The sequence below is a fragment of the Engraulis encrasicolus genome, chromosome 1, assembly GCF_034702125.1.
Source record: "Engraulis encrasicolus isolate BLACKSEA-1 chromosome 1, IST_EnEncr_1.0, whole genome shotgun sequence".
Taxonomy (NCBI): domain Eukaryota; kingdom Metazoa; phylum Chordata; class Actinopteri; order Clupeiformes; family Engraulidae; genus Engraulis; species Engraulis encrasicolus.
The window spans coordinates 32,257,008-32,273,717 of NC_085857.1; the positions used below are offsets into that span (position 1 = coordinate 32,257,008).

At 39.9% G+C, this 16,710-nt stretch overlaps 1 protein-coding gene across 4 annotated transcripts in view; it reads left to right on the top strand.

Annotated features, from left to right (window-relative positions):
• LOC134450457 (uncharacterized) overlaps positions 1-15,024 on the top strand; it is a 45,658-nt gene extending 30,634 nt beyond the window's left edge. For 3 of the 4 annotated variants that reach the window (XM_063200316.1, XM_063200303.1, XM_063200309.1), the window contains exons 3-10: positions 184-399; positions 546-572; positions 715-750; positions 1,978-1,995; positions 4,385-4,408; positions 5,563-5,656; positions 10,082-10,205; positions 13,815-15,024. In XM_063200316.1, the coding sequence (XP_063056386.1) occupies positions 184-399; positions 546-572; positions 715-750; positions 1,978-1,995; positions 4,385-4,408; positions 5,563-5,656; positions 10,082-10,205; positions 13,815-14,597 (1,322 nt within the window). In that variant the 3' untranslated portion in view covers positions 14,598-15,024. The remainder of the gene's footprint in view (positions 1-183; positions 400-545; positions 573-714; positions 751-1,977; positions 1,996-4,384; positions 4,409-5,562; positions 5,657-10,081; positions 10,206-13,814) is intronic. The other variant, XM_063200324.1, reaches the window with a different exon arrangement.
• The last annotated feature ends 1,686 nt before the right edge of the window (positions 15,025-16,710 follow it).

A 16,710-nucleotide genomic window follows, 5' to 3' on the forward strand; every position in this document is an offset into this window, starting at 1 on the left:
CATATAATTTATACTACTGACCTTACTTTTCTGACGTAAACTGAAAAGATGCATTACAGAACATTTAGCCTACTCAATGGTCATTTTGGGAATAACTTTTTAATAAAATATTGTTCAAAATGTTACTTTTCAACAGGGTTGTACTGATAATTGCTGTGCACTGTACATATATCTCCTTTACAGACAAACCCTCCATTGAGATGGTGGAAATTGAACCGCCCGTGCAGCTTGGCGAAGCGCTGGTGACAGCCGAAGACTCTGAAGTGGATGATGCTCCTAGTGAGGACGAGGCACCACTAGGCCCAATGAAACGAATGGAGTTCATATTGCCATTCGGAAACCGCACCAGCAACGATGATTATGATGATGATGTTGATGATGATTTCATGACTTCTTCAGGTAATGTTATGACTGGTCAGGACCCAACCCCCCCCCCCACACACACACACACACAATAAATTAATCATTATAAGTTTTTTGGTCAATCGCAATCTCAATTTTAGTCCCCTAACCTGAACTCCATCTTCCAAACTCTGCCCCCACAGACAGCTACTATGATATGGACGACTCAGGTAAATATGTTACTCGTTACATATTGGATTACTTTGTCATCTTTATTGCAATTCACCATGAGTGCAGTTATATGCGAGTAATAAATAAAAAAAAATCTCTCCCCCAACCTGCACTCCCATTTTCCAAACTTTGTCGCCCCAGACAGCTACTATGATGAAGACGACTCGATGTACTCAGGTAAATATGTTACTTGTTGCATAATGGATTGCCTTGTCATCTTTATTGCAAGTCTCAATGAAACACACAGACCCACTTGGCCGGCTTGATTATGGGAAAAATTATATAAATTTTTCTCATTCAGTATGACTAAAGACTAAGACACAACCATACCCATACAAAGACACAAAGCATACCAAGGCTAGTAAACACTCTCCTGGTTCAACTACTGTACGTCCAACGTGCAGAGAGGTGCACAGGGCACAGCTCCACACTTGCACAAAACAGCATGCGTGGAGATAAGAGCTGGGTATCACGGCCATGTTCCTGGATCAATTCGATTTCGATTCGTAGGGCTTTAAATTGATGAATCACGATTCAATTCGATTTAATCCGAATCGACTCAATCTGTTCTCCTCTTGGTGCCAGAAGTTCCCCCAAAAGATGCTGTAGCCTATTTTTACATAAAAATTCAAAGAGTTGTGGCTTGACAGTGCTAACAGGTCATTTTTAATTACTAGGCCTAGGCCTAATTGACTAATACCTGCTGGGGATTTTCCATAGACTTAAGTTAAACAAAAAGAATGAAAAGAAAAAGAACCAAAAAATCGATCTTGTGCCCTGTGAATCGATTATTGTGAATTTTAAATGAAATCGATTCAAAATCGATTTCTTTTTTTTTTTTTAACCTAGTCCTAGAGGAGATGTTATGGTCGAATTGGAAACATGCACTCTGTTTTTGGTTATTAAGGGGGTTGGGGAATGTATTCTTGTGAGTTAGCGTGTCTTTAGGCAGCATAGACAACTGACCAAAAAAAAGCATTGTTGTTATAGGCCCACTATTATTAATCTGGACTTAGCTTAGAATAACAAAAAAATGATGCTTTAATTTGTGAGAAGGAAATGCTGTATTTCAAAATATTGTTTAACTATGGTTATCTAGGTATTCCATCCTGTTATCGAGCATCGCTTTTTTAAAAACTGATATCGTGCAGCCCTAACTCAAAGCACGTATGCGTGCATGGTCATTGACTCTGGCAAACTGTAAGGTAATTAAAGGTGTGTAGGCGGCAAGTTTTTCTGTGGTAGTTAATGAATTATCACAAAGTCTTGAGTTGAAAATGGCCAAATCTGTAATCTGCAAAGTATATTGTTGGATGTAAAGTTTTTTTTTTTTTTTAAATGCTCTCTCCCAAACTGCTCTCCATTTTCCAAACCCTGCCCTGGACACTTCCTGAAATGTTGAAGATGACACACTCTACTCGGGTAAATATGTTACTTGTATCATAATGGATTGCTTTGTGATCTTTTTATTGCAAGTCTCAATCAGTGCAGTTACATGCAAGGAATATTCTGATTTTAAACGGAATGGTGTCGGCATTTGGTTTGCACACGATTTACGGCCGGCAGCGTGTCCTGGAATATATGCAGAATGTTGTTTTCCTCACATGTAAACTAGGGATGGAAACAATTAATCGATTAATCGACTTTAATCCATTCATGTGTTAATCGATTAAAAAACATGGCAAAATCAACTGTCAAGAGACCCAGGTTAAATGGGCATGTGAACAGTGTGTGTGAATATTTACATCAACTTTGGATTAAAGGGATGTGCCACTATTTTGGGGCTGAATGCGGTGAAAATCGTTGCCCTGGGTTTATAAAGGTGGTAAAGTGTCTTATTTTTAGGTGTTGTCTTGTTTTAGGGAGGGTGTAAGTATCCAAGCTAGTGAGAGCCTATGGATCACACATGCTACAGTGATCCATTGACTTTCACTAGCTTAGCTACATACTCCCTCTTTTAACTTGTCTTAAAGCAAGACAATGCCTCACATGAAAAATAAGACACTTTACCACATTTATAAACCCCGGGCAATGATTTTAACTGTATTATGCCCCAAAATAGTGGCATACCCCTTTAAAGTAGCATTAATTTAAATATGGTATTTTATATCGCTTTTTAATCTTAATTTTTAGATTTAGTAGGTTTTGGTTTTTTTCGAGAAACATTGAGATTTCGGGGGGAAAACGCAGCTTATCAATTAATCGTAAGTCGATCGATAAGGCAATCAACTAAAGATTAATGAATTAATCGATAATTTGCTTCCCTAATGTGAACAGAATATTCCTGAACTTTTTTTAAACGGAATACTGAGAATATTCACACCTTGAATATACTATGTGTGTATGTGTGTGTGTCAACACATCCGTATGTGACAAAAATAAAAAGGGGACTTTATAGAAGGGCCGAGGACGAGGAGGCAAGTAGTGTACAAGCAATGCAATGTGGCCGGATCCCGAGTTGAAAATATTTTAACTTTGAGCGCGGCAAATAAGTGAGTAACCAATTGGAATGCACAGTTCGGTACTTCTCGCCTGTGCATTGGCAGTTCAAGCCACGGGAACGTTTAGCGAACGTTCCATGAGAGAGTGGCGAGTAGGCGAGCGAGCAAGAAGCTAGTAATTAGCAGTGACGTGTGTGAACGTAGCTTTAAAGGGACAGTTTGGTCAATTTCAACATGCAGTTGTAATGCTCACACTACCCTGGACTTGTCAGTGCCTGAGATTTTTTTTTTTCTTCTTCAGCCGTTTCCGAGATCCTGGTCATTGTAATGGGGGCAGCTCTTTGTTTACATTTCAAAAAAACATTTTTATTTATTCCCAAAAACATCGAAAAGGTTATAAAACATCAGCAGACAACTAGCAAACAGCAGTACCTTTTGGGAAAATATTTGGAGTTGGCCTATGTTTCATTTTTTAAAAATGTAAACAAACGCTGCCCCCATTAGAATTGCTCATATCTCGGAAAGGGCTGAGCCGAAAAATGTGGCATCACCAGGTACTGACAAGTCAAGGGTAGGGTGAGCAATACAACTGCATGTTGACATTGACCAAACTGTCCCTTTAAGCTGAACTGCTCCCTTGAAGAGCACCTGTGCTACACAGTTGTTTGAGACCCAAGGTAGCGCGCCCCCATGAGTATATTCCACTTGACATGAGAATACTTCATGCATGTACATAATTCCGCTCACTGAGTCAGACAAGCTGCTTGGTAATTAAAGGTCTGCAGTCTGCAAGCTTTGCTGTTGTAGTATGAATGATCAGAACGCCTTAAGTTGAAAAGGGCCAAATCTGTAATCAGCAAAGTGTACACAATTCCGAACATTTGACGTAGATTTTAATAATGAAAAGTGCCTTAAAGGTGCATTGTGTAATATTTTTAGTTGTTTATTTTCAGAATTCATACCGCCCATTCATAAATGTTACCTTTTTCATGAATAAATACCACCACCATCAATTTCTAAGTATTCATTATGACAAAGAAAATTGTACTTTTCATACATGAACTTCACTACATTCTCCATTTTGAATTTCCAGACATTTTTTTCTACAAAACTTACCATACTTTGGTCATACTTGTAAATATTAGTTTATTATTTTGGAAATAGTCATGAAAAAAAATCTAATTTGGCAGTAGACTGCACAGTTTCAATGAGCCACACCTACTCTGACCACCACCTTACACAGTGCACCTTTTAAGTTGAAAACAGCCAAATCTGTAATCAACAATTAAAGTATTAAAACATTTTCTCACCCCAATCCGTACGAAATCTTCCAAACCCTGATGCCACGGACACCGTCTGCCATAATGAAGATGAATCAGTCTACCGATACTCAGGTAAACATGTTACCTGTTAGATAATGGATTGCCTTGTCAGATAATTGGATTGCTTCATAGGCCTACATTTTCTATTACACTAATCTGCAGGGAGTCAGTGTCAGCTCTAAAAAACATAAACAGTAGAAAATCAGTTGGTCCTGATGGCCTGATTTTAAGTTACGTATTGTGGACACCTTGCAGTATCAGTGTGAGTGTTTTTGAGGTTTTGTGGTTGAAGGAAAAAAACATTGAACAAATTCAGCGTAGCATGTCTTATGTGCATCTTGTAAGTGTCTGCTTTGGTCTATGCTTCTTGTTATGTCCTTGTTGTGTATTTTATTGATTGATGAGCTCTGTTTGTCTTTCATGCATGTTTTTGTTATGTCCTGCATATTTCTATGGTTATGTCCTACATGTTCTTATGTCTCAATCTTTATGCTCTGCTGTCTGTGGATATCATGTCTTTGTGACTTCTCTGTTTCTGTCTGTACTGTGAGTGGAGTGCGTTTTGCGTTTTTTTTGCTGCTCTTTTGGCTAGGGCCCACTTGAAAAAGAGGCAACTTCCTCAATGTGTTTTTACCCTAGTAAAATAAAAGAGAAATAATAATTAAAAAAAAGTTACTGTATATTTCCTTTTCATTCAGTACCCAGCGCCTAGTGGAGGACATCAGGAAGTTGTTTTGGTTGCACTTGCTTGAACGTGCTGTGAGGTCACAGTACTATGTGCCTAACCATTTTAACCTAAAGCTACTGCAAAGAAACCGCCTGCTAAATGCCTGTTTTTAATAAAAAATCTCAAATCTCATGAGCCTGAATGCTGCAGGTAGGTATCAATAGATTAACTGTGACGCCACAGGGCTATTTGCTTATCCTGAACCCGCCCTCAATGATGTTTTCATTCTTCTCCTGGCCGATGTGCTATATATGTTTAGCAAGACCGAACTACTCCTTTTTGCTACTAATATGCCATATTGCCTTTATTTATTTATTTCATTTTTATTTTTCCTCATGCCAGCCACGGTTTAGTACTTTAATCAGTTTTGCAACGTTTTCAAATGTACTCTATGAATACAAATGACTTACTAACTCAAGTTGGAGTTTGCTCGCTGCACTGCTTGATTATTTTTTTTTCTGTCCCTCTCTCTTGTTTGAATGCCCTACCTTGGATGCAGGCCGTGGTGGATATGGGTTGTTTGGGTTGAGTGACGAATGGACGCTTAAAAAACTGGCCAGACTCCCTGCTGACGACCTTGAGGGGTATACAGGGTGAGATATGACCACACCACCCATTGATATTGCATAGAATTGCACACAGCTACACACACTTCACCCTTCTACCATCTGCCCGGAGATACAGGTGCTTACGTGCTCACACCAGCCCACTCAGGGACAGCTTCTTCCCCAGTGGGAAGTGTATCAGACTGTTGAATTCAAAAACACAGACATAGGAAGGAATTCACTCATCACATCTCCCCTTTCTCCAACCTGCCATTTTTTTTTTTTTTTTTGCAGCTTTCAACTTTTTCAACTTTTTAAATATATATTTTTTTCCTACTTTTTTGCCTTTTTAACATTCTTTTTTTTACCTTTTTTGGGACTACCAGAGCAGGGAAGCTTTTCATTGTATATATATGTTTCATATATATACACATGACAATAAAATATCTTGTATCTTGTATCTTGTACATTCCACTTCACTTACCAAGCCACCCATACTGCCCTACAAAGTCAAAGTGCAGTAATTATCTTCGCCAAGGTGGTTATGTGCTCGCCCGACTTCGTGTGTGTGTTTCTTTATTTCTTTGTTCGCTCGTTGCTATTTCACGGCCTGCCACAGGGTGCGTAAGGTGAATTAAGCACTGCCACAGGTGTGCCAGTACCCTCGCGGCCTCACAAGGTGAACAAGGTGAATTGAGCAATCCTCAACAGGGAGATCAGACTGTCTCCTTTTACGTTTCAGATTCCAGCTGCCGTTAAAAACGGTTTTACTGTAGATAAAGTTTCTGTGATGAATAGTCAACAAACACTGTTTGATTTGTCAAAGGTAGAGCTAGTTTTGCAGCTAGCTTTGCCTTCAATTACGGTATATCTTGTTAAATACAGCTTTGCAATTTATTTGTATTACTTTTAGGTTTATTATTAGGTGCACTGTGTAATATTTTAGTACTTTATTTACTAAATCCATGCTGCCCATTCACAAATGTTACCATTTTCACAAATACTTACAAATTCCATCATATTCTAAGTTTTCATTTTCACTGGGAAAAATACACATTTCATACACGAAAAGTGGGATGTTCTCCATTGTTTTGAATTTCCAGAAATTGACATTTTTAGCTGCAAACTTACTGTACTTTGGTCATACTATTTTAAAATTAGTTCATTATTTGTAAATATTAATGAAAAGATCACATTTGGCAGTAGACAGCACAGTTTCAATAAACAGCATAGCTGCAATACCAACTCTGGCAGTGGCCACCATCTTACACAGTGCACCTTTAGCAACACAGTAGGCTATGTTCATCATACAGCATTTGTGAGTATTTATTTGTATTATTTATTATTATTATCAATTATGCTGAGTTGTTACTCATGGGGTTTTGACAAAATTAGTCTTTTCGTTTCAGACCGTATTGACAACATTGACTAATACCCGCACTGACTGGCACTGTGCCCTCTGGTTGTAGTGGTGGATAGAAACGCACGCTCAATTTTCATATTTGTCTTGCTGTTAATAACTCAATTTATATACTATTATATGAATTGAGTGGAAGTGGACGACAGAATATGGGTTCATCATTATGTTGATTAATCGATTAATGGTTCATTAATAATAGTGTATAGTAATAGTAAAAATGATAAATGTAATAAAAATAATGTTAACCCTGCACCGTACCGAAAATGTGGGGTCTGAACCGAGGTACATACCGAACCATACATTTTTCTGTGGCGTTTCAGCCCTATTAACTACAATGTCCAACCTAATACCAGGGCATTTTTCTTTGTTTCAATATCAGCGTTACTGCACTCTGCCTTTGTAGGGCAGCATACTAGGCATTACACGAGTATGAACTGTATATACCGGCTATACAGTACAGACCCCTGTGTGGCGGTCTTATTTTTGTATCATCAGAGGTCGTAAAGGTAAAAAATGTGCAGGAACCCTGTTACAAAGCACAGAGCCAATCAAACATAAAACCACAATACATTGTTTAACGCAGTGTTTCCCAACCACTGTGCCGCGGCACACTAGTGTGCCGTGAGAGATTGTCAGGTGTGCCGTGGAAAATTCTTGGGGATTTTTTTGTGTGTGAATTCATCGTTATTATCAGCAAATAATGCCTGTCATTTTCTAGTAGCCTAGTGTCTGCTGTTGACTGGCGTCCTAAGCATGAAATAATTCCTTATCACTAGGTGGCAGCAGGTAGCGAATTGCATTGATGTATCACTTCAGTAGCCCTAACAAAAAACGTCCATCAGCTGCTAGTCAAAACAATCCTCCTGACGTGACTGATAGCTTTGCTAGTGCTGTTTCTTCATTAATTAGGTCAGAAAACCAGAATCCTACCCTGAAACAGATGTGTGTTTTGCTTACAACCTTACTGGAAAGTTAAACGAGTGAGGTGGTGGCATGATTGAGCACACAACGTAGTTTATTGGTCCGCGTGCTTTCTAGTCGAGTGTGAGGATGCCGAGACCCAAGCCAGACTATCCAACTGCTGGTAAGCATAATTAGCCCGGTGTTAGGGAAAAGCGATTACCTCCCGTTACCTCTCGGGGAAACTTGCACCTTTGTCACAAACACCCCAGGCACAATTTCCAATCAGTTTTTAATAATAATATGACCATAATATATTGCATTTGAAAACATGAGATTTCCGCTTTGAGTTCAAGGAGCGCTTTCAAACTGTCCGACTTCTTCTGACCGACCTCGTCCCTTAGCAGCGCTGTGACTGTGGTCAAACAGCTTTTTAGGGCGGGCCTTAGCCAAAGGTGAAAGACCCTATGCGTCTTTCACCTTTGGCTAAGGCCCGCCCTAAAAAAGATGTTTCACATTAAGATTAAGTGAGTAAAATATACAGAGATTGACATTTGTACATGCATCTTCAGTGAAATGTTGCTACTGTCAGAATAATAATTATTTTCTGTATTCCTGCTAATAGAATGCTTTTGGACAGAATAACAATTTGTACATTGTAGGCCTACTTTGAAGTTTACAGCTTCTTTAAGAAGTGAACATTAAGTGCACTTATTATTTGAAAGAGGAAATATAAAATATGACTAAAAAAATACAGTTTTGTGTTTATTTGATTGCTATTCAAGACACTTTGTAGCCGCCTATATTAACAATATAGTCATTCTTATCAGAGAATAATTTGTTTTCATTATTTCATCATTTTTGGTTGGTGGTGTGCCGCGAGATTTTTTCAAGGGAAAAAGTGTGCCTTGGCACAAAAAAGGTTGGGAAACACTTAACGTTCCACTTGATGACTTGATTTACCGTAGGTAATTGGTAAGATTTGTTTTCTAGGTTACTCTTTACTTGACGCCGGCGTCAAATGTATGACATAACCGTTATGGATGAGTCATTAACATGATAAGGTCATAAACGTTTTTATGGTCATGAAAAGTTGACCATTGTTAGGGCTGTCTTTACCATTTCACTTAATGCTTAAAGTGATACTGTCCCATTTTTTTTAAATAAAGTACACCTCCCCTTGAGTTAAATAATAGGGTTTTACCGCTGTCCTATACTTTCAACCGTTCTCTGGGTACGGCAGTGCAATTTTTTGTTTTAGCAAAGCCTACTGCAGATTCATGAATCCAGTAACCCATACGAACTCCGCGAGAAAAAGTTAAGCAGAGTTAACAGATAGTCCGAGTCTTTTTGTGTTCCCATTTGGGTGTTTTTTTAAATGATTGCGTTCGCTCCGGAAAGTTTACAGATGTAAGCTAATCCTTCCTCACTGAAGGAATAGCTAGGCTAGCATGATGAGCTTGATAAACAACTTCAAGTTCTGTAATATCCTCATATCCTGTGTGTCTTCCTTCGTGCTGGCCAGGTCACGGAACCTCAAAGTCCATACAAATCACTTTGCTTTGTGCCTGAACTGACGTTTCCAGCTATGTTGCCCTCATCCTCGCATGCTGAACTTGTAGGGATGTAGGGATCACTAGCAAAACGAAAACTACTGGCGAAGCAAACAAATGATCTATACTTACAGTTTCACTTAGCCATTATAAAACATACTGACGCACCATCAACACTTTCTCTTATGTTTTGTCACGAATGCCCCCTCTTCTCTTTTTGACACGTCTTTATGTGTTATCCTTTGTCTGGGTACGGTAGTGCAATTTTTACCTCCAAGCTAGCAGTTAGCATTGAGTCCTATGAGACCAGTTAGCCGCCAGCTGGTCTCATAGGACTCAATGTTAACTGCTAGCATGGAGGTAAAATGTGCATTGCCATACTCGGAGAACGGTTGAAAGTACAGGAGAAAAGTAAAACTCAAGGGGAGGTTTAAAATGAGTATATTTTCAAAACTGGGACAGTATCACTTCATAAAATGCCTGACATTGACATAATATTTATAACGCATGCATGACTGCATTATGACTCTGTTATGTCATACATATTGATGCTGACGTTAAGTTAAGTGTTACAGTTTTCTTTTCTTTACAATCCATCAGATTTGCAAGTTACAGCCAGTTCATGGCATTCTGGCAATTGATCGAACCATCTGTCCACAAAATGGACCGTGTGTCGAGGGGCCCTCCTCCAAGCCAAGAAGGAGATTCGTCTGGTCGCTTCAAGGTTTGTATAGACCCCTTTACTTGTATGTAAATGTGACGTAAACGGGGTGCGCGCATTGTTGGAGCAGCCAGGTGTTTTTTTTCCCCCCCGAAATAAGAAAATGGATGGTCACGATAACTTATGCAGTTATAGTTATAGATATGAAGTGGGCACCACAGACACGGGCATTCCTGATGGTGTCCTCACTCCAGTTGGTACGTGTCATTTCTTGTAACCACAAACATCTCATATGCTTCTGGAAGAGCTTATTCCCTCTCGGAATAGCGTAACAAGTGTACTTTTTTGGATCTCTATTTTTTACAACCGAACACGCTTCAGGACTGCAGGTCTTCTCTCTTTAGGGTCTGCACTGTCTGTTTGTGTGTGTGTGTGTGTGTGTGTGTTTGAGCCAACAATGAACACGTAGTCAGTGATGATGTAACTTCTAAAGGGATCAATAGCTTAGTGTTGCTCAACAGGGGCTCTACAGCCCCCCAGGGACTGTTGGGGAGGCCTTGGGGGACATTGAGAAAGATGCAGTTGAGAGGGGGTTTCGCCCGACACTGTTGGTAATTTGCGGCAGAATTATTACTTCACAAATTTGCATGGGACTGAGAACTGGGAACAGCAGGGTGGCCGAGGGTCCTTAAAAAGTCTTAAAAAGTATTTTCGCCAAAGAAGGCCTTGAAAAGTCTTATTTTGTCTTATATTTTCAACCCAAATGNCTTAAATTTGTGAAGCTTAAAGGGACACTGTGCAGGAAATGGTCAAAAAAGGTACTGCAACTATGCTGCTCATTGAAATTGGGCTGCCTATTGCCAAATTTGATCTTTACATGAAAGTTTACTAAGTAATAAATTAATATTTTCTAGTATGGTCCAAGTACAGTCATTTTTGCAGCTGAAAATGGCTATTTTTGGAAATTCAAAATGGCGGACCATGGAGAAGATCCCCCTTTTCATGTATGAAAAGTGCATTTTTTTCAGTCATAATGAATACTTAGAATTTGATGGTGGTGGTAAGTATTCATGAAAAAGGTAACATTAGTGAATGGGCAGCATGAATTCTGGAAATAAACAACTAAAAATGTCACACAGTGTCCCTTTAATTTAGGGAGGAATAATTATGTCAGCCATGTGATGAACTTCACGACGGAAATCGGGAGTTGTAGCCATGTAGTGTAATTTAGAACGCATTATTGAATTTTATGTAGTGTAAAGTTTCATTGTGTATAGCAGGCTTGTACGAAACTCCGAATGGAAAGAATTTCAATTCAAAGTAATGCCATAATACGAACACTAGGTGGTGGTGTTCTATGTACTTTCAATGAGTAGTGTAGATTAAATTCAAAGAAATTCAAGGTAATGGCACCACCTAGTGTTCGTATTATGGCATTATTTTGAATTGAAATTCTTTCCATTTGGAATTTCGTACAAGCCTGGTGTATAGTTTTGTGTTTTCAAACGGCTACATTAATGTAAATAACCAATTGGTTTTTGTGCTTCATTTGAACCTGTTTATGATCTTGCGAGTTGGTCCTAATTTAATTTGGAAAATGGTATTGAAAAGTCTTAAAATGTCTTAATTTTGACTTGCTAAAACCTGTAGACACCCTGGAACAGTGATCCACAGGTGATATTTGTCATGTGCGACTCATACTTTTTAATCTCTTACTGAAGGCTCTTGGTAATGTCATAATGTCATAGCCAGGCTCGGACTGGGAACAATTTTCGGCCCTGGCATTTTCCCTCTACACCGGCCCCCCGACGAGCGACAAGCCGCCGCCCCCCCCCCCCAACAAAACAAAAAAAACACGCATTCATCCACCTATCCGTCCTTGCCAAAAACCCAAGCAATATGAGACTAGCATGAATGAACACAATACATCTTCACTGCCATTTCAAATTTAACTGCATAGAAGCACAGTGCGTGTGTGTGTGTAGGCTACCTTACCTTACAGGGGGTCATATGGGGATAGCAATGCGCATCCTGGTGCGGTATCTCAGCCGACACTTTTTGCCACCTTGTCAACAATTCGGTCTCTGTCACTTGGTGGGTGAAAAGTAAAAGTGAGCGACATGACCGTTTGCCCCTCTCTCTCGTCTGCCTTGTCCATGGATTGCAATCCACCACTTGTTGCAGCCGTTTCACTCAATGTGTGCAGATTGGGCGCTTTTGCTGCATATAGGCTATGTCATGCCACTGGTTCATAAAAGATAGAATCGGGCATCTCTGCGTTGACTACTTATCCCCTCGATGCACTGTTTTAGCAAAGCCTACTGCAGATTCATGAATCCAGTAACCCATACGAACTCCGTGAGAGAAAGTTAAGCAGAGTTAACAGATAGTCCGAGTCTTTTTGTGTTCCCGTTTGGGTGTTTTTTATGATTGCGTTCGCTCCGGAAAGTTTACAGATGTAAGCTAATCCTTCCTCACTGAAGGAATAGCTAGGCTAGCATGATGAGCTTGATAAACAACTTCAAGTTCTGTAATATCCTCATATCCTGTGTGTCTTCCTTCGTGCTGGCCAGGTCACGGAACCTCAAAGTCCATACAAATCACTTTGCTTTGTGCCTGAACTGATGTTTCCAGCAATGTGTTGCCCTCATCCTCGCATGCTGAACTTGTAGGGATGTAGGGATCACTAGCAAAACGAAAACTACTGGCGAAGAAAACAAATGATCTATACTTACAGTTTCACTTAGCCATTATAAAACATACTGACGCACCATCAACACTTTCTCTTATGTTTTGTCACGAATGCCCCCTCTTCTCTTTTTGACACGTCTTTATGTGTTATCCTTTGTCTGGGGACTGGTGAGCGACGATGTGAAAATAAATAAACCCACAGGCACAGTGGTTGTACAGGGTTGCCAGATGAGACTGATCATTTACAGCCCAAAAACAAATGCTCAAAACCGGCCTGATAGCACTAAATCCCACACAATTTGAAATAAATTTTATTGATGTCTAGCCATAAATATGCAGAGAAACCCGCCCAAATGCTATTGTAACCTTTTTTTTTTTTTTTTTACCACAGACGGTCATCCAAATTAGCCCAATCTTGTCGTATTTGGCAACGCTGCCGGCGCAATATTACATCCGCGTTCCCATGAACCTATCAGAAGGAAGACAGGCGCCTTCAGATTCCAACCCCATCGTGCACTGCTTTACATTTTTTAACGCCATCTGCCCACCGTCACTAAGATGAGTGTTACATGGAAGGGGTATATATACTGCGCCCCTTTACCGATTACCATAGCCTATTATGTACTTCAGAACTAACTTTGGAGTTTGAGGTGGACTGGGATTACCGTCTTCGACTGTTCTAAAAGTCAGGGCTGGTATTAGCGCAAGGGGGCCGGTCCAAATTGCGTTAGGGCCGCGGCGGCCCACCCCCCATTTGCCTGGTATCACAGATTGCCAGTCCGAGCCTGGTCATAGCAACTTTGGTATGATGTAGTTGAGCTTTTTCAAAAACTGAATATTGAAGTGGGCTCTCCGGCAAACCCATCTGCATGGAAGGGTTACAGCCTCTCAAATGAAAAAAAAATGAAATAAAATACAGATAAGTGTGTGTGTGTGTGTGTGTGCGTTTGTGTGTGCTTCTCCGTTTCTTCACCTCACCAGAAACAGACCTTGCCGCCTGAAGAGGAGTTAATACTGTACCTCATTTTCCTCTCCACGGGCATGGAGGAACACTCGCTGGCCTACGATTTCAGCATCCCCCCCTCCACTGTCCTCACCATCATCTCCCTGTGGACCAAGTTCCTCTACACCCTCCTGGGCTCCGGGTCCATCTGGTTGGACGCCGCGCACGTCCGGGCCCGCCTTCCCGAAGACTACAAGGAGGATTTTCCCGATGCGCAGGTGATCGTGGACACTCTCGAGGTCCGACTCTTCTTTGAAATTGACGAAAAAGAAGACCCATTTTCGAGGTCTGCGTTGTTCTGGAGGTTTGCGCACAAGAAGTATGAGCGCAAGATGAAGGCCCTGATTGGCGTAGCGCCTCACGGGCCTGTTACCTTCGTGTCTGAGTTGTGCGAAGGTTCGGTTAGCGACGAGGTGCTTTTCAGGAGGTCGGGGTTAGCTGATCTTCTGGACGAAGACTCGGCCATCATGGTGGCTGACGAAGAGTTAGTCGTCCCTGACTGTGTCAAGTGTAAGGTGTACCATCCGCCACCGCCAACGATGCCTTTTTGCAAACCTAGCGATCACACGAAGAAAATGATCCGTTTTTGGAATAATGCAATAGGCGTGCTTCTGAGGGTCAGGGACAGGAAGTTGTTTAGTGGTTCTTTGTCTAACAAATTTGCTCCAAGCTTTAACGAAATTTTCACAGTGGCTGCCCTGCTTTGCAATTACCAAAATGCACCTCAAGTTGGTCCGTATACTAGGAAGAGCTGGGATTAGAGATTCAAGATTATGCTTCAGTCTCAGGATAACAGAGTTGTATAAAGTAGGACAGGAGTACTGTTGTGGATGTAGATGCAACACTAATAGTATGCTATTATGTAGTTGAAATAACATCTGTAACGACACATACAAAACAAATTGTCATCATAAGAGAGTTCACATTATGGGTCAATATTAAGTCAAAAGAGGTTGTCTGTAAATAAACATGTGTTCCTGTTTTTCTAAGTTTCTTCTCAACACTCAGGTGTACAAATACTGTTTGTGTTTGCCATTGTTTTTTTGTGTGAAAAAATCTGAAAAGATTATACATTTTTTTCCGTTTAAATTAATTCTCAAAATGCAGATTCTGATTTATAGTTTTCTCATCAATACTAAAAAGATAATACATTGTATAAAGATTGTAAATAAATCTTTTTGAGACACATCTGAGTTTGTGGTTTTGGTTATTGCCCTCAAACCAACACTTTCTCTTTTTCCTAAACCAGTACTGTTTTCTGAAGCATTGAGTAGCTTCAAGACCTCAACATGCACACTCTGAAAAAAGAAAGTTGCAAAACCTACTTTCGTGTGGCTAGTCACAACTGTTCAAAGTTTTTTTTAGGAGAGGCTTGAGCCTGCCCATTACAGCCAGCCATTTTGAAGCAGATTAACCCATTTAAGCCTTGAAAAAAGCACGCCTGCTGAATGCCGAAGCCCTTTTTGAGAAAAGGTGCCCTCAGCCTCTGAAGCATACAACTGTGAAAAAGGTTGCATTTAAAACTTAGGACCCTCATCTTGCATTAGTGTGTGTGTGTGGTTGTATATTATGTCAGTATTCTTATTGCACACTTTGTGTGTCTATTGTATTGTAGATGTCTATATCAGCATACTAGTGTTTGAAAAACTGCACATGTGTAAGTGTGTATTGTCTGTATGCTGTGAATGAATGCATTGTAAATTCATGATTAATGTACGAGTGTGAGAGAGAGAGAGGGAGAGAGAGAGAGAGAGAGAGAGAGAGAGAGAATTGTGATTGTCTTATTTAAATGTTTTTAGTTAAACTGCACATTGGAGAGTCAAACACAATTTCAAGCTTCTGTGCCATCCCTGTCACATAGATTTTTGACAAAGAAAACTTAACATGACTTGATTTCAATCCAGCTCTGACACCTGCATTTGTAATGAAAGAAAATCCCTTAAATCTCAAGAGTCTGTATGCAGCGTCTATGTCGTTCCAGGCGCCTAGGTCAGTGCAGCGTATGCACAGCATCAGGCTTAAATGGGTTAAGAGAAAATTCAGAATGGCAGCAAAAATCAATACTTCTGTGATAACCACTATTGCATGGCAGACAGTCCAGAAAAAAAGGCTGAAAGTGGTTTAACACTGGATTTATCCTCATGGTCAGTTTGGGTTCCCTGCCACGTATTGGCTACCATTACAGGTACTATTACAGTAGACATACTATATTTAGGGGTGGACGATCTCGGTTTCGATTTATTATTAGGCGTGTTATTATTATTATTATTATTATTATTATTACTAAAAAAGCGGGCATTTTTGGGCTGCAAACTTTTCTGAACACCATTTTGATGAATATACTTGGAATTTTGCCTGTGCAAACATTGTTAACAAGTTAAAATGTAAACACTATAACACACTTATAAAGTGCACTATTGCGGTACAATAAAACCAGTGAAAAATGAAGTGAGGACAACATTTAAGAAAATGTCACTGATAAAGTGAATATCCTCACTCTGAAAAAGTAACCATCCTCACTCTAAGGTGGCCACGATTTTTCCACTAAAGCATATTGTCAACGATCTTCTACTCCTCTACTTATTATTTATGATTCAATTTGGTCTGAATCGCATTGTACTATACTAGTATTATTAGGGATGGGATATCGGTATCGGTGTATCGGTATCGGGTTCAGATATCAACATAATTCAGAGATCGGATCGGATTGGAATTTTCCCAAAGTATCGGAATTTTCCTGATACTGACATTGAGCCAGGTGTAATGTTAATTTCACTTGCATATTAGTTTTCAGGATGAGATTGTTACTTTTTTACTTGTTTCTTTTTTACTTATTAATTGGTTTCCTGTTCTTCTGACTTCCTTTTCTGACCA